The sequence below is a fragment of the Cervus elaphus genome, chromosome 13 (assembly GCF_910594005.1).
Source record: "Cervus elaphus chromosome 13, mCerEla1.1, whole genome shotgun sequence".
NCBI lineage: Eukaryota > Metazoa > Chordata > Mammalia > Artiodactyla > Cervidae > Cervus > Cervus elaphus.
In genome coordinates, this window is record NC_057827.1 from 66,105,984 (window position 1) to 66,131,348 (window position 25,365).

At 45.9% G+C, this 25,365-nt stretch overlaps 1 protein-coding gene across 4 annotated transcripts in view; it reads right to left on the reverse strand.

Annotated features, from left to right (window-relative positions):
- Positions 1-3,205: 3,205 nt before the first annotated feature.
- SETD3 (SET domain containing 3, actin histidine methyltransferase) overlaps positions 3,206-25,365 on the reverse strand; it is a 75,602-nt gene continuing 53,442 nt past the window's right edge. For all 4 annotated transcript variants that reach the window (XM_043922345.1, XM_043922344.1, XM_043922346.1 and 1 more), the window contains 7 exons: positions 16,661-16,719; positions 15,690-15,804; positions 10,666-10,740; positions 9,598-9,764; positions 8,645-8,730; positions 5,287-5,447; positions 3,206-4,546 (listed from right to left, as the gene is read on the reverse strand). In XM_043922345.1, the coding sequence (XP_043778280.1) occupies positions 4,100-4,546; positions 5,287-5,447; positions 8,645-8,730; positions 9,598-9,764; positions 10,666-10,740; positions 15,690-15,804; positions 16,661-16,719 (1,110 nt within the window). In that variant the 3' untranslated portion in view covers positions 3,206-4,099. The remainder of the gene's footprint in view (positions 4,547-5,286; positions 5,448-8,644; positions 8,731-9,597; positions 9,765-10,665; positions 10,741-15,689; positions 15,805-16,660; positions 16,720-25,365) is intronic.

Sequence of the window (25,365 nt, forward strand, 5' to 3'; positions counted from 1 at the left end):
CCAGGGGAAGCCCTGAATGTCCACGTCCCACTTCCCCCAGCGCATCTTTTCCCGAGTTCCCAAGTGCACAGAGCACCCCCTTCTCTTGAAGCACGGCCGTGCTTTGCCCGGGATGGTGGTTATTTGTTCAAATGGCTGCCCTGCCACCTCGCACCAGGGCCTGAAGTTCCCTTCTCAGTGGACAGATGTGAGCAGCCTGTCTGCAGAGCAGGGACCCTTGTGCTCCCCCCACCCCCAGTCCCATGAACACTTCCTGCCTCCCGGGAGCGGCTCAGACTGAGAAAATAGTAATAACTCACATCTACTGAATGCTTAGCACGCAGCCGACACTGTGCCAGAAGCTTTTATACCCATTACCTCATCCGGTCTTCCCTGTCCCCTCGGGAGGTAGGAAGCACAAGATACCCTAAAGGCAAGTACAGAAACACCCAGGGACTGTCCGCAGGGCCTGGGAGAGCAGCCTGGGACCACGGGCCCCAGAACTTGCACTCTCAGCCAGCACGGACTGCCTGTATAGTGATGAATAAAATCAAAGTGCCCCTGGCACTTAGAACACACTTTTCACGTCAGGCACCCCTTCTGATGGCCGGCGGTCTGTCCCGGTTCACGGGTACAGTGGCCTTCCTCGGCGGGGCTCTGCCTCCCTGACCACTGGCCAGGGTTGTGCCCAGAGTCCCATCCCTCCTTCCAGGGAGGGCTCCTCAAACACCCAGGACCAGCCCTGCAGCTTCATTTAAATAACAAATTTGACAGTGCATCTGAATGCAATCTGAGTTCCTCAAATTCCATTGACACACACAATTTTAGGTTTACACTATACAAGTTGCCACTGATTTAAAAAAACAGTAGGCTGACCCTTAATGAGGTGACTGGATTCTACTCTACACTTACCTGAAATTGACATTTAAATAAAAGTGAGCCCAATTCTTTGGTCAGGTGATAGGCTATAGCCTGTTAATAAACATGTTCATTTTGCCAGATCGATAATAATGGGAACGTGGCACAATATATCACAGAAAAAGCCTCTCACTGTAGCCATGGTTACAGCCAACGCTTCACGATCTGGGTTTTCTGAAACTCACCCCCTAAACCAACCCCCACTAACCATGATTCCTGGTTTTCTTTACAGACACTGCTATTTTAGTTCTGAACCCAAGTTGTAGGTACTTTCTCTGGGTTTTTTTTTTTTTTAATCCTTTCACTCCAACATGTATGCATTAACCACCAAAAATATAGTTAAGTGATGATTTATAGAAAACGAATTCCCTCATTTTTAAGTGAAAGTTTGACTTAGCACAACCCTGTATGTTGGGAACCTGGGAATATTACATTTTTTATGTCTTACCCCATCTCTCGGAAAAATTAAACACATCTTTTAGTGAGCCTATTCTAGAAACTATTGGGGGAAATCACCCATCAATGGCCAGCTTGTGTGGGAAAACGGGGTGATTTTTCTAGGGCTGGAGAATCTAATTGCTAACTGTTTACACAAATAACACACAGAGCTAACGAAACAGAAGCAGAAGCTGGCATTTTTCCAATGACTAGCCTGAGCAGCCTCTTATCCAAAAGCATTAGGAAGAAAGTAAACTTTAAAATGATTTGAAAAAGGTCTATTTTCATGACAGATGGCAGTGAGGGTTCTTCAATGCCAATTTAATCGCTTTTCCTCAGTTTTCAAATGCTTCAGTTGTGAACCCAAGGGTCTGTGCTCACCTCACGGGCACAGGGGGCCGGTGACATGCACTGTGGTCTTGCTGACCCTGCCGGGGTCCTGCCAGGGCAATTCTCCTCGACCTGGGAAAGCGTGTTGTTCAACACACTGTCTTCCAACATCGAAAGCGTTCTGTGAGCACCATTTTTGTCACAGAGAGCCTCCTCCATTGGAGCCTAACCTATGTAACTGCTTTCTGGTCCAACAACCTTAACAAACAGACCCTAGTGGAATTAGTGGACAGCAGTCTCCCAATTTTTAAGCAGGGACTGTTGATAATTTAGTACCATTCTCTCATCTCCCAAGTAAATGAAGGAACTGAGCCCTGAGTGTGGGACACCCTCCCACACCCTCCTTCGGTGCCCTGAGGACCAGGGCTTGTCCCTACCCCAGTCCAGCTCCACCTCAACTGGAATCTTCTCCAGGGAGTATTTTGAAACCATCCCATCTCATGAAGCTGGTCTGTCTGAACCATACATACACCTTTCAAAGGACACATTTCACATTAGACTTGAAGGCTGTTATCCAATGAGAAACTCATCTACATTCCCGTCTCTGGGGCTTCTGTTCCGGACAGAAAACTCCTTGAATACCACTGTGCTTTTGCCTTTTGCAAGTTAGCCACGTACGTCTCCCAGACTCATACTTTGGTAAAGGGCTGATGGGAGAGTTGGTGTCACAGGCAGCCTCTTAGGAGGAAGTTGAAACTGTGATTGCATGAACAACGCAGGATGTTAACGGGCGCCGACCTCATGGAAAGATGAAACCTGCCGCGAATGTCCAACGCGGCGGGTACACTTGATGCACAGAGCTTGGGGAGGCAGGGTGTCCTCAGTAAAGAATGAAGCAAATGGTTGACAGAGCTGTGTCTTTTCCAAGGAGAAACCCCAAGAACATCCTGGAGACATCTGTGTGCAGTGATGTTACTGAGACAGTCGGGTGAAGAGTTCACTTGGCATTTTTAAAAACAAGTGATGTATTTAATAGGGCTTCGGAGACATGTGAAAACATTAACATGAAGTTGAGGATGACTGGCAATGAGCAACCTGAAGGCTGGTGGCTTTCTAGGGATGGAACCCACCCCACCCCCAGTCACCACCTCCCCCGACACTAAGAACCCCCTTCCAGTGTTCCTGGTGCTGCCGGGCCTCCCAGAGCTCCCCCTGCGGCTGAACACAGGCTTCTCATCCACCTTGCCAGGGGAAGCGAACACACCCAGCACAGGTCAGGTTCACAACCTGCCCAGGAGCGAGAGGCATGGTGTACATAAAAGCTCCCCTGGTGGCTCAGACGGGAAAGAATCCGCCTGTGATGCAGGAGACCTGGGTTGGATCCCTGGGCCCAGAAGATAACCTGGAGAAGGGAATGGCTACCCATTCCAGTATCCTTGCCTGGGAAATCCCACGGACAGAGGAGCCTGGCGGGCTACTAACACTTTCACTTTCGGCTCAAGAGGCCTGTCACACTCCAAAGAAAAGGAATAGACAAAAATATTAATCACGTTTTCCTTTTAATAAGGCTTGTTACTCAAAAGTGTAGCTTTGAAAACCTGTAGCTTGTTGTGACAACCAGAGAAGCCGGAGCAGCCTCGCCTGAACACGGCAGCGGTGCCCTCACGGGCTCTCCGTCGCCGGCGTGGAGGGCGAACGCTTTACAATCTGAGCCAACGCGGAAATTTAGGAGCAGGATATGCATGTCCTACTTTGATTCCAGGAGAAAGGACAAGTTCTTAACACAGTAAAACAAAACACAAAGTAAACAAATCTTTAGAAATCACTAGACATGTGTGTGTGTGTGTCTGCGTGTTTGTATCATTAGGATTATCATCAACATTTAAAACTATTAAAAATAAGGTTGCCACCTTTCCTTTTCTTTTGGTACTGGGGCATTATTTTTTTAGGAAAAAAAAAAAAATGAATTTCATTTTCTTTGCCCAGACTCCCAGGTTTCCTAACCTCAAGCCCGTTTTCCGCTGGGCAGCCACCTGCCCCAGCGTAGCGCGGCGCCCCGGCGCGCCCCCCTCAGGCAGCAGGCGGGTCAGGCCTGCCCCTGGCTGCCGAGAGGCCAGGCCCACAGAAGCACAGCGGACGGGGGAGCTGCATCTTCTCCCGAGAAGAAAAGGCGTCCGCCCGCAGCGGGCCTGCAGAACCTTCCGAGGCGCCGCTCCCCTCTGCGCTCTGCTTGGTTAACTGGTTGGTTTGGCCTAGAAGCAAGATGGCAAACATAATCAGAAAGGGAAGCTAGATTTTTTTAAATAACTTAAAAAAAAATCATTTTTATATAAAGCAGCAAAAACATATTTTTCTCTCAGCAGAAAGAAAACCGTGAACAGGGAAACACAGCGATGTAAACGGGCCTGTTCATAAACCTCGGCCGAAGCCGGCGCTACTTTGCACCGTCCTCGGCGCTGTCGGAAGAAGGTTCTTTGGCGTCTCCAGTCGCTCGTTTACTCTCCTCTTGAGTTAAAGTCTCCTTCTCTGACCTGGTCCCGTTGGGGATAGAGCTTTCGCCGTTGACGAGCCCGTGCTCTGCGGCCTGGGCCCTGCGGACGGCCTCGGTGAGCGTCAAGGCCTCCTGCGCGCCCGCCTCCCCGTCCAGGTTCCTGAGCACCAGCGGCAGCCGCGAGTCCGCCACGCCCTCCAGCAGCCCGCCGCCGCTCTCCTCGTACTTGGGCAGCGGGGCCCGCTCCTCCATCTGCCGCCGGTAGAACTCCCGGTTCGCCGCCGCGCTCTTGACCGCTCTCTCCAGGATCTCCTTCTCACCTAAGCGCAACTTGACGGCCATGGTGGCACGGGCGGAAAGGTCGTGGTTTTTCAAGAAAGACTTATCTTCCTGGAAAAGGAAACAGCAAAATCAACTATCACAAGTCGCTAAACTGGTAAACTATACCAACAGAAGGCAGGTCAGTCATTGCCAGGGAGGAGGGCACAGGGGAAATTGGGGTGGGGGGGAGAAGGTTCGAGAACTTGATTGTGGGTGTGGCTGCATGACTATACACTTACACCCAAGCGTACGCTTCGGAAGTGTGAATTTTACTATATGTATATTATACCTAAATAAATGATGGTCAAACAAAAAAGAGGAGCCTAAATCACAGTGCTTGGATTGTGGATGAACAATGGGTATTTGAAGTCAAGTGACCCAGGAAGAAACTTTGAAAGCACAAATAAAAACTTACACTTGCTTGTATGAATTAGAAATTATAAAAAAGCACTAAATAATTTTAAAAATTTATCTTCTAATCAACAATGCCTCGTGACTCTTTTGGTAAGGGTAAATGTGTTAAACAGAAAAATATTAGTGAGTTAGACTTGGCTGTTGTTTGGCCGCTGTCGTGTCCAGCTCTTCTGCAACCCCATGGGCTGCAGCCCACCAGGCTCCTCTGCCCATGGATTTCCCAGGCAAGAATCCTGCAGTGGGGCTGCCATTTCCTTCTCCAAATGAACTGAATGAAAAATGTCAAATACACAATGATTTTGCTAAAGAATTATAGTAATTTACATCTAAGACTCTCATGAAACATCTTTTAAAGCATGACAAAGCACAAATCCTTGTTTAATCAACTGAATCACCTCAATGGTTGTCTTATATGTTTTTAGAAGAAGTGATGCTCGGTCTTCAAGAAATGTCCACAGTCTGACCTCGTTGTCCCAGCTGACAGGGTACTCAGAGTTCCCCAAGGTGAAGATTCTGTCAATGGCATTGTCTCCCAGCAAGTGCTCTTTCAGCTCTTCTACAGGAAACACAAACAGTCACCTGTTAGGGGAAACAGCACTACTTTCATACTAACCAGCGGCCACCTCACAAAACAGCCTCCCAGCGGCGTCCTCTTCCAGGATGAAGTGCTCCCTTCTCCCGGGTCAGTCAGAGCAGGGTCAGAGCCTGGCCTGTCTCAGGGAAGGAAAAAGCGGAGAGGTCTTCTTGACTGGCATCTAGATCAAGCCTTGCTTGGCCAGCACTCCTCATCTCATTGTTTTTAAGAGGGGCCCTGAGAGCCTTTAGATGGTTGCAGAAGATGCTTCTTAAAGACCATCTGGAGAGAACACCCTTCCCGCAAACCGTGAGCCCAGTCACACCAATTGGGTAGAAGAGACATGCAGGTGAGCAATGCCATCAGGGAAGACAAACAATAGCACAAGAGCCCAGTGACCCTTCTAGATTGAAATCTGATGGTGCCAGTTCCAGTAGCTGACCTGACAAAGCTATCTGTCTCATCTTGTAACAAGTAAACCACAAAGTGAAACAAGAAAATGGACTAGAAAAACCTTAATGAAAAAAATGTGCCTATATCCCTCACTTGTCAGGCATTTAAATAGGAATTACAAATAAACACAAGTGCACATCTCAATTACCTTCAAATGCATGTAAGAAGAGGAAAGAATTCAGCAACTGCTCTGAGCACTTTATCTCCTGGCACATTATCTTCAAAAGACCAAAACGTGCCGATCCTATTCACGCTCAAGAAGCATGCCCGTGCTTCTTATGTAATTATGAGACAGTGTCTCTTTCAGAGCAAAATGCCCCACAGCTGTCACTATTTACAATTCAAATGGAAGAACTTCTGCTGCCAGCAAACCAAACTTTTATTAGTATTAGTGAGAATGATTCAAAGGACGCATCAATTGTCTTGACATGACAAACTATCTCTCTATGACTACAGAGAAACTAAAGAGAAGCAGCGAACCTAAAATGATTCAGAAGCAGGGTTTCTTTTTTTTTTTTAATAAAATAGAAGTTAATCTAATATTCAAAAAAATTTATTAAGTTGCATTTGTTAGCAAAAGATCATGATAAAATTCAGGATTTTTAGATTTTTGAGCCTATAGTTTTAGTCTTTGTATAAAGAATATAAACTCTGTGGGTGGAAGAAATGTCTTTTTAGAAGCCCCCGATACTAAGGTTCCTATCTTTTTTCCTTCCTCAACCTACTCAAGTTTCACCCTTTAATGAACTTTGTGAAGCCAAGGAGCTGAAGCAGAGTTTTCTCTCTGCTGCTTTTCACAGTGAAACCGGCCTGACTTCACACACCTGGAGAGATGAAACCTAGGAAAGGCCATCCACCTGCCTGCAACACTCGGGAAATGAACACAGCCTCCAGAAGCAGGCTTCTTTCCCCCTTCCCCAACTCACAGACCCTTCCTGGATTCCCTGCCGTCACAGGGCTCCTCACCACCGCCCTACTCCCCCCACCCCAGCCACCACGAGAGCGTGGTTTGGTGGCCCCCAGCCTGGCTTCCGTGTCAAAGACCCTGCAGCGCCAGGATCTCTTCCATGAGCTGCAATTCCTGCAAACCAGCCGGAGCCACAAGGGGGCTTGGGGCACAGGCTCTGAGTTGGCTGAGCTGGTCCCACGGGTCACTGCCTGTGAGCTGAGTGGCCAAGTTCCTCTCCTCGTGGCACAAGAGTTTCTACGTCAGTTAAGTGGGAAGCCCTGCCTTCCTTCCACAAGGCGGCTGAGAATGAACAGCCTGCTCCATAGTCCTCTACAAATGCAGACTCTGACACGGTTAGATAATCCAAGATGTTGTAAGTTTTCTCTCAATGAAGTAGAGAATTATGTGTTTATTACAAGAGCCACGCGCAGAGTGGGGCTCCCAGACCCCAGGGGTCGTCATCGTCATCATCGCTCTTAGTTATAAGCTTCTTCAGGCCATGAACTGTGACACTCAACTCTGTAACCCTACCTTATATGCAAGAAAAGCCCACAGTTAACCCTAAACTCGTGTCCACTAAACTGGAGTGACGACTCGCTACCACTCACAGAAGCACAAGCTCTCACTCAAGGGACGGGGAGTCCGGAGCAGCGTGGCTGTGAACGAGGGGTGAGGACCGCCGTGCATGTCTCTGGGTTCTGCAGTTGGGGTCTAAGTGGCCTTTCTGTGCTGCGGGACTCAGTTTCTCCCACCTCCATCCCGATGACCAGCCAGACCCAGGCAGCACTTCCTTGGCTGCGGATGTGAAGATAGGAGCTGGGCGGCAGAGCCCAGCAGGCTCCCTCCAGGGGCTGGCATTTCTGCTCCAGCCCAGCTGGCCTCGCTCCAACGCTCGGACAGCCTCACACTTGTCTTTTCAATCAGGGGGCACTCGCTCGCTTGCTCACTCTTTCCCGCCCAATCTGTTGTGCACAGGATCCAAGGTGCTTTACAACAACAGCAAACTCACACACAATTAGCAATGGAACCTCACGACCAGAGGATCTGGAAGAGTGTATTTTCCGATGAAGAATGAAACACGACCGCAATAGGTCACAACTCAGTACCAGAAACTCCAAATGGCTTATCTTACGGAAACATAAAATCAGTGCTCAATACTATGTATATATATATATATATCAAACTCTTTCTGTGCCTGAAGTAAGAGGCTGTTGACAAGAATATTTTGCAATTTAAACAGGTTCTGTTTGCAGTGTTATGTACTCCAACTGGATGCCTGGCATTAAAAGGCCTGCTGGCGACTTTGGATCCAAACCACAAAGCTGGTTAACAGATGAAGGCCTCTGGCCCACACGGGCCCCAGCCAACCCCACAACTTCAGTGACAATTGCCCCCCTCACTTGTCCAGATGAATTAGAGACATCAGACCCCATGAGTACACAGAGGTTCTGTCATCCCAGGTAAATAAACACATCAAAAACTCCTGTCTGCCAATGAAGAATCTGATACGGTGAGATAGTCCAAGATGTTATAAGTTTTCTCCTAATGCAGTAGAGAATTATTTGTTTACTACAAGCGAATATTGACAACACATCGAGGATTTAATAAAAAACTTCCACGATGAAACATCATTTTCTTCTTTTTCCAATATTACCGTCTTACCTCCTCCCCTGAAGTGCTTTAATTTTAAGCAGTTTTATCTTTAATCTGAATCCCTCAGCCTCACACTTCATGAATTAAAAAAAAAGTCAACATTTTTTTCCCTGAGATGATTTACCTTCGGTCATGCAGAAAACGCGGAGAAAAGCCAGCAGCTGGGCGGAGATGGGCGGCTCCGTGAAATGCAGGGCAAAGACGCTGGAGCTGACGAGAGAAGAGGCCGCATCAGTCCCGGAGCCACTCCTGCCCGCCCGCTCCTCAGGGAGATTTCTAAGCCTGCCCTCGGGCAGGGCCGGGCCAGCCAGAGGCCCCCCAGCTTCTCCCCCAAACTCTAAATACACAGCATTCAGTCCTGGCAAAATGCAGCAGGGCTGGGCCGGCCCAGGAGGACGGCGGAAACCGTCACTGCCAGCGGTCGCCAGTCTAACAGCCTTCACCTCGGGGGCACACGACATACTAGGAGAGCCGAGCACACCCACGGTCCCTAAAAGGAGGTTACGATAATTTATGTTGAGTTCAGATTTTAATCATTAATCAAATATTGGCAAGTTCAATAAAAAAAGGTCTAGATAATCCATTTTCATCAAGAATGGTTCCTCCATTCCCTGGAGAACCAATAAATCATAATTCTTGTCTTCTTTATCATTTTGCACCTCAAATGCAAGAAGATCTTAAAAAATTTAACCAGAAATTCTTGAAATCACTGAGGATCATGACTTCATTATAGAAACTAATGGTGGCAAAGAATTAAATGAAACAAATTGATCCAGGTCATTAACCTTTTCAAGGTGAAAGGCATTAATGACATGGAGGCTCTAATTTAACTGAAGGAGGATTTCAGGCCACATCCCCAGGAACTGGCTGTGGACGCCTTCAGCGACACGATTATGTTCATCTGAAAACGCTGGTAAATCACCATACATCTAATGGTTTAAATTCGCAGTATAATAGGGATAAAGGGATTAAGACAAACTACAGCAGAGGAGTTGCATTAACTCGCCAATTAAACACTCTGCAACTGGAAGTATTTCAAGGGCCACAGGAGAGAGCTGACAGACTGTGTCTACGTACGTTGGGATGCCAGCGCGAGCCAGGACCTCGGCCTTCATGGCGTAGAGCCGGTCACTTTTACTCACTCCAAGCTTTATTTTCACTCTGTCGTGTGAATTATTGTCAAAGAAAAAACCACTGTGGATCACAAACTCTGCATTTGACCGAGTGCCATAAAAAATGTAAATCTGAGATGCAGTAAAGAAAAAATAAAGGGATATAAAAGAAACTTAACATCCATTCTCAGTACAAAGCAGGGCAAAGGGTCAGTTCTCATACATTTAGCGCGACTTTACACTAAGAGGACAGACAGCCCTGAAGGAACCACACCCTGTTCTGAAGGCCCGGTGCGGGCCCCCCAGGCCTCCCAGCACACACAGGAGCTGGGCCCGTCCCGGCCTCTCTCGTAACCCCTCCCTGCCCAGGCACAGCAATACTGTCCCTTTAGAGCTGCACGTTACAGTTCACCACGTTCTGCCCTCCCCTGACCACCAGAGTGTCTGGCGGAGACCCATCTCCAGAGGCTGCGGCAATTCTGCCCGTAGCAGAGGGGTGATGAACTTTCCTCCAGACATTTGGTTAGGCCGACATTTTTCACCCTGTCTCCAAGGAATGTCAGTGGCGTGTGTCAGTTCTTGGTCACGGCTGACAGAGCACAGGTGTTCTTACCTGCATATCTGCAAGCTGACTGAGAGGCTGAGCCCCGCCCACCCCGCCCCAATTATTACTGGAAACAGATTCAAGTATAAAAAGACAGCTCTTGTGGGTCCCAATTCCCTTATGGTTTTGCCACTTAAATACACTGCCTCTGTATAAAGAAGGTTCTGATCCATAGAGAAAGATATGAAAGCAACGCAGTTTATATAATGGAAAAAATCTGTTCTACTGTCGTGACACAGAGTCAATTTTCAGTGGACAGTGTTACACACAGTAGGTCAGTTGTGCAAATCTTTCTCCCTGGCGGGACCAAAGGTCCCATACAGAGCATGATGTGTTTATCCTGGCTTTGGGTCCTAGTACATACTCCCTAAACAAGCCTCAAATACAAATCTCACACAGTGTGAGCTGAGGGTCTCAGGCGGAACCCACCTGCTCTCCGGCCCGGAAGTCCTGCAGGGCCACACACTCGCAGCGGTCATCCTCCAGGTTGTAGCCGGTGGTGATCTGAACACGGGAGGGAGGGGACAGGACAGTGTCTGAGTGCTCTGGCTCAGGAGGGCCTTTTTTTTTTCTTTTTGGCCATTAGAGGATAAGAAACACCCAAAGCTACTTAAAGGGGTACATTTGGCCCTGCTTCATCAAACTGAGCAGAGTTATTTTCATTAATTCTGTTCACAGCAGACATCCTCCTGGAAGACCCCAAACCTGCACTGAGGGACATACCCTTCAGAAAATGTACACATTATCCCTTGCTGGTCTTAACCAGATAAAATTATTCGTTACATAGTTACCGCCTTTGAGCCCATCCACCCCCAGCCCCACAAACACAGGACAAGCACTCCCCAAGGAGGAAGCAGGATCCCAGGAGAACTGTGAAAGTGAAGTCGCTCAGTCGTGTCCGACACTTTGGGACCCCACGGACTATAGCCCACCATGCTCCTCCATCCATGGGATTTTCCAGGCAAGAGTACTAGAGTGGGTCGCCATTTCCTTCTCCAGAGGATCTTCCCAAACCAGGGATTGAACCCAGGTCTCCCACACTGTAGGCAGACACTTTACCGTCTGAGCAACCAGGGAAGCCTGTAACGGACTTGCAAATAGCATCTTTTCTCCTATCTGGCCACTAAGAACCCAAAGCGAGTCTCCTACTGGATCAAGAATCAGGGAGAAAGAAAAATCCTGTTTCTGAATTATATACATATTTTACTCTAAAACTAGAGAAATTCAAACTTTCAGACAAGCAAAAGAAAAACAGAACAACTTAGTTACATCCTATTTACTTTCTTTATGCTGAAGGCTACACTGAGTTTCTAAATCTTCCAATCACTGACTACACGGAAAACATGCATCTCTCACCGCTCCTGTCCTGGGGCCTGGAGAGGGAGGGGAGAGGCAACATTGTAGTCCCAGCACTTACACCTCCACTTAATTCTCTGGGCCTCAGCTGGTCAGCATGTCACCTTCCAGGTCGCCCTTTGGATTCCATCTGTCCAATCATCCCCCTGCTCGTTCATGCCTGGTTTATCATGTGCAAAACCCTCCCAGTTGGTCTCCAATTCCTGCACTGTCCCTCCTGCATCCCTGGGGATATTCATTGTTGATCTCTTGTTTACAACCTTTCAGTGGCGCTCTCCTTTGCCTTCAGAAAAGAAAATCTGAATTCCGGAGCAAAGCCAGTTTTCAAGGAGCCCTGCGCCTCCTTATGGCCTCTGGACCTGCCACTCTGGCCACTGTCCCCGCTCCCTCGTGCTTGCAGCTGCCTTCAGCTCCTGTTCGACCTGAGCTCTGCCTTCTCTGGAGGTCTCCCCTCATCCCAGATTCCCTCCGTGCCCCCCAAAGCCCCTCCCACCCCACAGCAGGCCATTTATCTGTGTACCTGCCCCTGCCAGCCAGACCTGCAGCTGAACCCTTTCCACCTCTGAGCCAGCAGCTTGGCTCACCGTGCCTATCACCCAATGCTGCCTCTGCCCTTGACAACATCTGCCTGACAAAGCAACCTCCAGTGGGGGAAGAACACAGTCCCTCAGCGCAGCCCCCGCCATATCTTAGAGGGTCTGTGCGTGTAAAGTCAGTCACTTCAGTCGTGTCCGACTCTCTGTGACCCCGTGGACTGTAGCCTGGTAGGTTCCTCAGTTCATGGGATTTCCCAGGCAATAATACTGGAGTGGGGTGCCATTTCCTTCTCCAGGGGATCTTCCCGACCCAGGAATTGAATCTGTATCTCCTGCGTTGGCAGGTGGATTCTTTACCCACTGAGCCACCAGGGAAGCCCTAGAGTGTCTGTAAATGCTCATTAATAAGTTTGATCTCCTCATTTTATCCCGGAGAATCAGAATTCAAGACAGCTTCACGTGCTATTTCCTAATAAAGGTGTCAACAGCTCAAAAGATTACTTCTGAGTCTAGGGAACGGCAGGCCAGACAACACTGCTCTCTAAACCCAGCACCCCAGAACCAATGGCTGAGTAGACACAGACCGAGAAATCCACACACTTGTGATCTGCAAAGACCAACGAGAAACAGGAAAGTGACGAGCACATCATGAAGCCAGGTGTCCCAGCTCCTCCTCACTCACAGCACAGCCTCAACACTTGATGAAGGAAAGCATGGCCTGAGGAGGCAGCGGGACAGTCAGTGCCAAGGCCCCAAGGGGGGATGTGGGGGTGCAGGGGGACAGTCAGTGCAGAGGCCCCGTGGGGGGATGTGGGGGTGCAGAGGCCCCGTGGGGGGGTGTGGGGGTGCGGGGGGACAGTCAGCGCAGAGGCCCCGTGGGGGGGTGTGGGGGTGCAGAGGCCCCGTGGGGGGGTGTGGGGGTGCGGGGGGACAGTCAGTGCAGAGGCCCCGTGGGGGGGTGTGGGGGTGTGGGGGGGCAGTCAGTGCAGAGGCCCCGTGGGGGGGTGTGGGGGTGCGGGGGGCAGTCTGTGCAGAGGCCCCGTGGGGGGGTGTGGGGGTGCGGGGGGACAGGCCGAGCAGGCGCTTTTCTGCCACTGCAAACACCTGGGCTCTCACCTCGAGACTGAAGCCTGGCGCACACCTAAATGTTTCAGACTTTCAGCACCCAACAGAAAGGCCCTGGGGAAGAGCCTCCCTCGGTCCTGCCTGAACCTCCCGCAGCCCGCTCACCCTGACTGGCAGGGGCACGACAGACCCAGGGGCTGACCGTCCGACAGCTCCACCTGCGGGCAGGCGCACAGGGGCCCCAGACGGCCGGGGAGCGGCCCTCTCTGTATGAACGGACCGCCCTCAAGGAAGGGCAGGCAGACCAGCACCCCCCGGTTCTGACCCAGACACACTGAATTCAGACACAGCTCAGCACGGCACCTGGAGGCCTGTCTGTGTGCCTCTCCCAGCGGATGGGAGTGGGTCCCCTGCGCCAGGCTGCGGCCGGCTAGCCGCTTCCTTCCTCATGACCTTCCTCGGCTGCTGCTTTGGAATCAGTCACAGAACCTGACTTTCCCACCTCTCCCCCCGGAACCAGGTGCGGGCACACTGTCAGGAGCGCGCGACGTTGCCCGGTTACTAATTTCTGTCTCCTCCCTCAGTGACAATCAGGTCAGACAGACAACGGCTGCCAGGACAGACACACAGAGAAGAAATCTACTGTCTGAAAAGCTTAATTTCAAATACCTCACTTTAAAAAAGAGATTAACTGTTCAGATGTATGACATGCAACTTCACAGTGTTAAAATAGATTCTGAAATTACCCAGACAGAATTTCCCATGAAGTCTTACAATTACGACGGCAAACAGTTCAACAAAGGTGCAGCAGAAAGAATTAAGTATGTGGAGAGAGTAACCACTGGAGGGAAAAGTACTAACGTCTCACATGAGCCTTCTCAAGGTCAGCAGTGTTCCCGCCTGGGCTGCGGGGGTTAAAGACTTGGTGAACAGTGTAGTAAAAGGCAGCATGAGCAGTCGTCATCAACTCAGTAATTTTATTACGAGATAAACTTTTTTTTTTTTTTAACTTTTAGGGGGAAAATGTGAGTAGTGTACATGAAAGCAACATAAAAGCAGTCTGTGTGTGAGTGTGTGAGGGGGCAAATGCATGCAGAGACTCTCAGAAAGCCAGTGGCCAGCTGCCCAGAGGCATGAGGGGAACAGACCACGGGGCCCGGGACTGGGGGCAAACTCTTGAGTTTCACCTTGCAGAGGCTTCTGTTTTGTTTCACAGGTTGTGTTTGTTCACAATAAAGTGTGTGCTTTTCACATTTTAGAAAGAAAAGAATAAACCCCAACAATCAATCAAGTCTGGGAACCAACGTCCCAATCCAAAAGAAGAAAAAGAAAAATGCTACAGCCAAAGATTAAATGCTATTTTAAAACTTCAATATGATAATCAGTTCAAAACAGCTCTGAAAGAAAAAGAACAAAATGTAAAATTTTATTAATGAAAATAAATGATAAAATATGCTAAGAACACCTCAAAACGGCTAATTAAGCATATCTAAATCAAGGCAAAAGTACTTTTAAAAAGTCTGGTTATTTCTTCTCTACAGTTTAAGAGTGTACTGGCTGCTGGACCTTCCCAGATTAGCACTAGGGTGTTCTATCTTAAGTGTTTGGCAAGTGTTACCTGTGTTCTGGCCATTTTGTGGAATTACATGTAAAATACTCATTTGCAGCATTTTTCTAATCTATTTATAATACTGCTAATAATAACAAAGAAAGCTGACACTGAGAAAAGATGAACAAAACACTAACCAAACCCGTACACAGTCACGACGTGTAAGTCCAGGACATCCCACACTGACTTCAGGAAACCTCTCTCGGACGCTGTCTCCGCATAGAGTGGCACTCTTCGGTGGCTCATGGTTGAAAGCATGCTGAGCCAGAGGCAGGCTCCTCTGTGCGTCCTGACTAACCATCATCGCGGCATCCCCCTGTCTCCTTAGCATCCGCTGATGCCAACAGACTCCTCTATCCGAGGCCACATGCACCTCCCCCGCCCCACCGCCAGGGCCACCAGGACAATTAACACCAGGTTAACCAAGGGAGCCGAGGACGTGTCCGCCTGTCAGGTGAAGGAGTGGGCCAGGGGATAGAAGAGCATCAGAGAAGCTTAAGGAACCGGAAATCAGTCAGCAAGGAGAGAAAACCAGCAACACTGAAGGAAACAGCAGGAGGAGACAGGTTTCTTTTTTTTAATAAATCAGTATTTTTAAAAGAATCAGGAAAAAGAAACTGGTTTTGTCTGTGGTCCTTAGATAAGAAAATGTATGTCTAGGCTTAGCACATAAATGCTGTTCATTGTGGCTTCTGAAAGTGACATAAGACTCCCGTTTTCAGAATTAAGTAATAAACACAGGGAGAAAACTCCCAGCCTCTACTCAGGGGAGGCAGGGCAGGTGGCAGGTTTGTTCTGTTTGCCCCTCTGGGAGGGGCGGTGGGGAGAGTGACCCGAGGCAGGCCGCCCCGTCCCGACTGCACACGACCCGGGAGGTGGGTGCTCACCAGGCCGCTGGTGTGGTTGCACATGTCCCACAGGGGGATAAGCGCCAGGGTCACTCGGGAGCCGTCCTCCGTGGGAATCTGGTTTTGTCGAGTCATAACGGAAGAGACCGCCCACCTGTAACAATCCAAAAAAAAGAGGCTGATTAGGGCTGGCACATCGAAGAGCCCAGCACAGTCACAGTTCAACCAAAATCGAGGTGCCTGACTTCTCAAAATTCTTTCCTAAGTTGCAAAGGTGACAACTAGCCACCTTCATCATCATTTAAAATTTACTTTCAGAGATGGTTGGTGGGGGAGGGGGACAGGTATGGAAGGAAAGGAAGCCAGGGGCAATAAAGGAGTAAGCGGTTAAGAGGAGGTTGTTCTTGGGGGAGAAAGTAGCCTGGAAAAAGGGCTGGCTGACACCAGAGATGGCCAGCCCTCTGCAGGTCCCGAGCTGGGCGGCCACAGGGACTCCATGCCTCTTTCACACAAACGATGACTCTGTTCCTATGTGCAGCCTCAGTGAAAAGCAAGCAATATAACTCCTTTCTGATCAGAAATCCTCTAAGAATGCTTCAAAATGTGGAATTCTATTTTTTATTATGCTGTGAACTACACTGAATCTTTTTGTTTAAAAAAAAAAAGTCCCTACTTCAAAGCACTAAAATAGTCTACTTAGAAAGAAAAAAGATCCCCACGACCACCCCACACTAATGTTAATCCCGGGCAGCACTTGGCTACAACAACTAATCCTCACCAATACAGGTTAGTGGAAATTTCCACAGGGCTATGAAGATGCGGCTACTTACCCCAGCTGTTCGGGATAACTTGGGAAAGACTTTTTTTTTACAGGCTTTAAATGGTCATGCCAATCACTTCTTATCATAGCTCTTCGCGCTTCTGAGACCCCAAACTCACTCCGGAACCACCCTCCCAACACAGGCCTCCTGCACATACACAACCCCCCCATCACCCTCCCACACACCAACCTGTAGTCCTCGTATGTGAAGGAGTCCTTCAAGGGCAGTTTGTGGGCATGAGGATGGGTCTGGGAATGAGGAAGTTTTAGAAAGCAGAGGTGAAAAGAGAAAAAGGGAAGACAGAAATCAGTCAGCAGAATTTCATTATTTAGCTGCCTAACGGATCCTAACAAGAGCCAAATGAAGCAGGAGGCGTCCAGCCGCGCTACTGAGGGCTCATCGTGCTATTATGCGCTCATACATCACTGTCAACTTAATTTGTTGTGCCCAGCAGCCGCCATAAATCTGCTGCTTGTATTCTGATACCAGGGCCCACAGACAAGGCACAAAATAAAATTTAAGGTGGACTGAGTTTACAAAAGGTAGGCACACCCACATTCTGAGTATCTGATCAACACAGAAACCCGGAGCCTAAGTCAGGTCCCACCTCCCTCCACATCCTAATGTGCTGTAAGGCCCTTACGAAGAGTCCAAATCTCTTCCTACCTCAGTAAAAGGAGCAATTAAAGGTACTCGAATAAACTGAAACTTCTCTCATTAATCTCTGACTTAAAATCATTTAGAAGGAAATCAACTTGTTATGGGCAAATGAATCACACACATGGCAGATGCAGCTCAAGTACAGAAAATCAAGAAAAAATACAGTTCCATAAATTATGAATTAAATTTTACAAACAAACATAATGAAGATAAAATTGAGATCGGCACATTTAAACTTCACTACTTTTTTTTTTTCTCTAGACAAAAGATCATTTGATGAAAATATCCCAAATTTCACACATTGGAGAAAATTTTAAACATCTCAGGTTCTCACTCCGTAACACTCTCCTCCCCCACACCTTAGACCTTTTGAGCACGTAAAAAACTTTGTCTCTATTAAGAAATTAAAAGCTGTAACGGTATAATTTTAATCTTCAGTTTCCATTACAGGCTGATAGACAGATTGCAGTAAGGATCAAATGAACAAATGGTGATTTCTGGGACACCCATGGAATCGGCTGCACTGTCTGCACCACCGTTAATGCATGAAGCCCCATGTAGTATGCAGTTTTTACTCTTGACGCATTAGCATCACAAGTGCACGGCAATTTATCATCGCTCACTGTAATGTACTCGCTGGCACCGCACGAAGGACAGGGGGGGAATAAGGTAAAAGTGGCTCAAACCGTAAATCAATTAGAAAACAAAAGCTGGTGCTCCGCGCGCAATTTTAGGCAAATTATATATTACAAGAGGCTGCCAATTGGGTGCTAGCTCCCAGGTGCCTGCTTCTCCCCTCTAACCCTCAACCCAGTCTTAACCCTTTGGAAGAAAAGTCAACATTAGGAAATACAGTTACACAATATGTAAATGTTGTGATAATAAAAATGAAATTAAAGAAGATGCCATTTAACATAAAAATATCCTATTGCCCAGGAGCATTCCCTTGCTACATTTCCTAACTAGGAAGATTAGGCAATCCTGTTTCTGGTTTTAAAAAAAAAAAAAAACCACAAGACCCTATACCATGGTCAAGCGCAGCAAAGATGGGAGGAGAAGCTTCTCATTACCTCTTCTTTGAATAGATGAAATGTAAGGCTGTGCTCAAGACTCCTAAAGATGCTTTCCATTTAATTATGGAACTTGACCACAACAGTGCTCGCTTTTTTTTCTCATAAAAATACAAATTCAGCAGACAGGAACTTCTCTACACTCCAAGCTGTGATAAGTACCATAGAAAAGCTTCCAAACTTTAAAGAAAGGAAATTCTATATTTCTATTCTATTGCTAGAATTTCCTTTCACTTATATAATGAAATGAAGTTTCTCATGGTCTGACCTACTAGAAATGTGGCATAGCCCATCTCTCCTCAAACTCTAGGAGGTGGGAAAGCATTGCTGCTTTTGTCATTTTAAAATATTTTAAGTTCATTTAAACTATGGAATGCACTACAGTATTTTTGAAAGTTGGTAAATTCCAATGCTAAAACCCCTAAGTATTAAAAATTTAACCCCTCCCCCTCAAAAAGTTTGACTTATTGGAGAAAGATGACAGTTTTCAAAATTAGAACGCTGAATGTCACAATGACTTGAGGAAAAATGCTCCAGACACTCAAACATCTTTAAATAGCTTTGGACTCTATGAAAACTCTTCAAACAAGGGCCACCTCCCCAAGGACCAAAAAGATGGAAAATTAACTCGCAAAACTGTCTCCCTTCCTACTATTTATATACATTTCTTACCAAAAATATAAGTTCATGTTCACTGTCCTGGCAAAGTCGTAAAGAAAACTCAAGGAAAAAAAAAATGTGCAAATGTTTTCTGCAGATTAATTTTGAAGATTATTTTGGCTGTAGAGTTATGTAATATTTGCAGAATCTCTTAGAAACAGTTGTTCTTATGTGCTTAAAAAATAAGGTGTGCCCACTGTATGTAATTCTGGTTTAAAGAAATATATGTGTTCTGCCAAACACACTCACTTAACAGACTGAAGCGGAATTTGAGGCTATAGAGAAAGGCGAGTAACTGCCATTTCAATGGGGCTCACCACTGTGACATCAGCGCCACCTACTGGCGTCATGGTGGACTACACTGGCGCTGCAGGGTTCTTGAATTAACAGTATTTCCCAGGGTAAGAGGCCTAGAGGGCAACTTATCCTAAACCCAAACTGGGTTTATCCAGAGTGGCTACTAGCTCAGATTTACTCAAGAGAAATTTGGTTTGTAAAAAAAAAAAAAAAAAAATCTAACCTTCCCCTTTAGATATATTATAGTTTTTTCACAAGGATCTTGAAACATTCAAATATTGAAATGATTTGCATGGGTGAAAAGCATTTAACTTTAAATATAAGTATTTTAACATACCCTGAAAAAATAAACAAGAATAAGAAATGTGTCTATTGCAGACACTGTTTAAACTTTGGACAGATTTTTTTTTTTAACACATTAAGTCTCAAGGTTTAAAAATACATCTTCCAAAAAATTACAATATTAATCTGAAGTTACTTGAAAGTTTCTAAAAATGTTCTTCGATGAAACTTATTACACTTATACTTTATGGGAAGGATAACTGAACACTCCTCACTTTATAGAGCAAAATCCTATAAGGATTTTGTTTATCTCCAGTAGAAGCCAGTCCTAACATGTACTTTAAAAATAGAAATCTAAATGAAAGCAGAAAATGTGGCTAATTGATTTAAGTTGAGATAGCTGTTTCCAGGATGTACCTACCTACACGCTGGATGGGGAGGGGCTGTCTGGCTAGAACAACAGTGACCCCATAAATGCAGTTTAGAAACCAGCCATAGATCTTCTGCAGATTTTTTAAGTGATTGATATTTTTACTTTCTTATGCATTATAAATATTTGAAGTTGAGACATGAACAGTTGCTGCAGCTCATGATCAGACCTGAAGCCCTGCAGAGCTCACTTTTAAAAGAGGATTCTTGTTTGCTCATGTCAAGCCCGGCAGCCCAGGGAAGCCCTCCCCGGTCCCTCTTCCATCGGAGGAGGTGTTTCAGATGAGACACAATAATACTGTACCTAGTACAAAATAATCACTGTGTTTGGGAAAGATTAATATCTAAAATCGTTTGTTTGGCTTCAATAAAAAGAAGTAATATTGCTAAATATGTAAGTATGACATTTTGAAGAATTTACCATATTGCATGGGTCTGGTAGCTATGCTTAAGGAAATTAAAAACCACTACAGTCAGCATATTTCATCCTTATTAAAGTTCTGTCTTGAACTATCACTCACATAAAACAAAAATAAACCAAGAAGAAATTTAAATAAAAAACCTATGGATTACAAGAGTTTGAATATGAAAAAAATGAACAATATTCTGGCTTTAAAAAATTGATTTAGCATGCAGCTTCTCTTTATAGTCCCTTGATAAAAATGAAATCTCCCTAACAAACACTTAATAAAACCTGTCAATATCTCTAGAAAGAAAAATGACACAAATGCATTAAGTATTAAATACCCTTGGAAAAAGTCACATATTCCATGAATTTTTGATGTACTATCTTGACATTAATGTAAAACCTTGATATTTATAATTGACAGATATTTAATAAAGTATAAAAGAAGATGGCTGCTGTGTAGCATGCAAATTCCTCAGGTTGATCAGAAATGAAAGATACAGTCATGTACTTAAACTAAATAAACAGTTAATATGTGCTGCACGAATCAGCTGCAGTCTTATTTTAAGCTCACACAACAAACCTTCGCAGAGAAGCAAAATAAGCAGAATTCATTATTATGTGAATTCCTAATTCAAAAGCATCTAGTGTATGAAACGGCTCTGAAACAGCTCTGCACATGAAACAAAATACATTCGAGTTAAAGTTGTTTTTTGTTTTTAACATTTGACAGTAAACATTTCAAAAATAAAGATAAGCACTTTGAGAACTACATGGAGAGGTATTCCCTAAAACAATTCTTTTTTAAAAAGCCACACATTTATCTGGAAGAAAGATTCAACATCCTGTAAGGAAATTAAAAAATAAAATAAAAAGGATTAAGACACATAAATGTCTCTAGGACATAAACACTTCTCAAAATTAGATCTTTACTTTTCTAAAAAATCCTCATCTCTAACCTTGACCAGTGTTTATATGGAAACTGAGTTGAACACATTTAATAATCACCTTCCATGAGGCATTTAAATATATTAAAAGGAAAGTAGCACAGTTCAAAAAAAAGACTCTTAAACACCGTATTTTTAAAAATTTATAGCCTGCTATAATATATAATCAATTGTTAATTTGAAAAATATATATGGTAGTTCAGTGACTTATTAATGGTTCTACAGTATCAGGAATGACAAAATACAATTTAGAAATTGTACCTAGTTTGCTCTGGTTAAAAACCACAGCAACACGCAATTAGAACTTTCCAGCTATAACACGTCATAGGTTGCATTTGGCATACATACTAAAAGGCAGGGGACAGGGGAGGAGGAGAAGGAAAATTTACACTTAGAACACTGAGTTTCCCCTTCTAGCTCCAAAAGTAGGCTAATTAGAAGCACTGTCAGGCAGCGATTTCTAGTAGGTCCGTCAACCCTCCTGCTCATATTTCATTTTCTAAGTGGATAGAACACAGTTTAACAGAATGACAAATTGCAAAATATCTACTGAATCTAGAATTTAGTTTTGATGACCATAAATCAGAATCAAAGAATGCTTGGTTCATACATTTGGCTCTTGAGGGAAAAAAATCAATTTTTAAGACTTTTATTTTTAAACACAGATTACATCCAACTCTTTAGGGAATTTTTCATCATAAAGTTCTCTGAATTCACTCAATACGATCAAATAAATACATCAATACACATTAAATTTAAACTGTTTGCTTTTTGCTTATATATATAGTTTCATTTCTATAGCAAATATGTATTACCTTAAAATAAAAATTTTTAATTAAGAAAATGAGATTAGTGGAGAAACATCAACACTCTTCAATAAATTTATAAAATTACTTCGTGATGGAAGAATTGTTTTTTTTTTAATTGAAACACTGAAATCTGTAACCTACATCCAGTTTAGATTAAACTGAAATCTACTGAAACACTGCGAAAGATATGCCTGTTTAAAAACTTTATTGGTTACCATTTGTATTCCCTGAAGAGGGGCAATCATCCATGAATCAAATTTAGTTATAATCAATCTACACTTTTGACTGTCAATCATTTGTTCACTCAACAAATATTCATTGACTCCGAAAAGAGTTGAATAGGTTAGCAGTAGAAATTCAACAAACATTGCCTTTCCTGTCTGTCTTGAGAGGTACACGACGCTCTGAGAGGCGGACGCCGTCACCACTCTCGGGGGGCCTGCCTGGCTGCAGTCAGATACGCGACTTTAAAAAGAAAGGTGAAGCCCGAAGGTACACCCAGATGCCCTCCCTCCACCTCCAGGCTTCCGCACTGTCTGCCCAGCGCTGCGCCCTTCTCCCGCTGTGCGTGTGTATGTGCATGTGTCCACACATACGTGCACATGTGGTTTATGTTTCTTGACCCAAGGAGGCACGGGGGGCAGGGGCCATGTCCTTTCTGACCACTAGGGAACCCCCAGTGTCTCGCGGGCGCCTCATTGCCCGCCCACCCCCGTGAGAGGCAAACACTCCACCTGCCCTCTGCCCTGGGCAGTGGGGAGAGCGGCCATCGCGGGCTCACAGGACTTCTGCATGAACCCGCTGTGGCCTCCATGACAGGAGAGCCGACGAGCGGCACCACCAGGGTCACCAGGCGAGTTGGCGGTGACCAGACTGCAGCCCTGGGTACCTGGTCTCCACGCTCCTCTCAGAGGAGCCGGGCCCTGTGCGCACCGCTGCCGCACAGAGACACCGCCCACACGCTTCCAGAGAGGCAGGCCTGGGTTTCCTCTGCCTCCGACTTCCATCTCTCATGAATGGAGTATTTTTCTACGATAGGGCCAAAGAATCTTCTCTCTTTTGTTTCCTCCAAATCTACCTTCAAACACGTTTACTCGAGAAAGCTCTAGTTTAAAAATCTGCGGAATCTAAAAAATCGGCTCCGATGAACTTACTTGCAGGGCAGGACAGAGACGGAGACGTGGAGGACGGACGCGCTGATGCAGGCAGGAGGCGAAGGGGTCAGGATGCACTGGGAGGCAGAGACTCCCACGCACACACTCCCGTGTGTAAACACATCGCTGGTGGAAGCCGCTGCACTGCACAGGGGCGCTCAGCTCGGCGCTCTGGGGTGACCCAGAGGGTAGGAGGGGGTTCAAAGGGCAGGGGGCACGTGTATGCACACAACACATAATGTCATGTATATATACACAACATACGTGTATACACATTCTCACTGCTCTACAGCAGAAACCAACACAACGGTATAAAGCAACTATACTCCAATTAAAAAGAAAGAATCCACTGAGGAGCAAAATGGACCAAGCCCAGCTGTTCCCTGCTCCAAATGGTCAACAAGTGTCCCTCCAGCACACCCCCATGCACCCCAGCAGAGGCACACGGTTAAAGACAGCAGTGTCCTTCCTGGTCACCTCAGATGACCTGACCCTGAGCCTCTGAATCTGAAAAGGGGGCCAGACAAGAGACCTCTATCTTCTAAGCTCTTAAATCTTTTGGTTTCTTTGCCTTTGACACTCCTCTCCACCAAATACCTCAACATACAGGTCAACTTAAGGACTCTAAACCATGATCGTATCTCTTTTCTGGTCTGCAAAAAGATAACAACTCCAAAGCAATATTTGCAACTTCTCAGCTTATCCCTAACCAGAAACAAATAGAGTGGTAAAAGCAGTTATCATTTTAGATGAATATACCTGCATCAAAAAAGCAGGCTAGAATTATTTATCATCAGCTTCACAGTATTCTACTTTTCATTTCAGCTACTTTAGATTTTAACAATTCAGGATAGAGTCTGTGGACTCTAAGTTAATCAAGCTAGCATGATCGGGGCCACCAGTCATTCATAAGAGGAGAGAATTCTGACCATCATGATGAAGCCCATCTTCTGGACTGACACTCAGAGATGCAAACAGACCTTGTCCCAGAAAAGGTCAGAGTCAGAGAAACTGAAAAGGAAGGAGAGAGGGAGGTGGGCGGCAGAGAGGGAGGGACTGTTGTTTGGTCGCTAAGTTGTCTCTGACTCTCTGCAACCCCAGACTGCAGCACGCCAGGCTCCTCTGTCCTCCTCTGTCCACTATTTCTCAGAGTTTGCTCCAATTCATATATTCAATTGGTGACGCTATTAACAACCACCATTTGCTAAACCCTCAGTGCAAGGAACTCTTGTGAACTTGACATGTACTACATAATTTAATCATCTTGCTTCTTAGGAAATAGGCACTATGATTAGGCCCACTCCATTGCTGCAAAAACTGAGGGACAGAGAAATCAACAGTGTGTCCAAGGTTATTACCCAGTTAATAAGTGACAGGGGCGGGATAATGGCCAGGCAACAGTTTTCTGGAATTTACTGAAAGGCATAGAATAATTAGCTGCACCACTTATATAAATTAAGTTTAAGTTCTGATACGGTAAATACGTTTTTTCTTGTTGAAATGCTAGAAAAATCCTTGGTAAATATTGCTCTCATTTAAAATTCAGCACAGAGGGCTTCCCTGTGGCTCGGTGGTAAAGAATCGCCTGCCAAAATTCAGGAGACACAGGTTCGACCCCTGATCCGGGAAGATCCCACCTGCCATGGAGCAAGTAAGCCCATCCACCACAAGTACTGAACCTGCGCTCTAGAGCCCGGGAGCCCCAGCTGGTGAAGCCCAGCTAGAGTCAGCCAGCGCTCTGCAACAAGAGAAGGTACCGCAGTGAGAAGCTTGTGCACCGCAGCTAGAGAGGAGCCCCCGCCAGCCACAACTAGAGAAAGCCCAGGCAGGGACAGAGACCCAGCACAGCCAAATAAATAAATAAACACTAGAGTTTTAGTGCTCAGCACAAGCACAGAGATGTTTTAAGGACATTACAAAGCTTAGAGGCAGGCAATATTAGCAAAACTAAGACTGAATCTGTTATTTCCAAATTACCAGAAAGGACACCATATTTAAAGTCACTATCTACAGTCGTGAAATCTCAGACCCAGGTGCTGACGTAGAGATCATCTAGCCCAATTTCCTGGTCATTCTGGACGTGAAGAACCCTGGTTCCAGAAAACACACGTGTACCAAATACATGTAGAGATGTATACTCTTTTCCTTCAATACATTGTAAAACACAGGGGTCATATTTG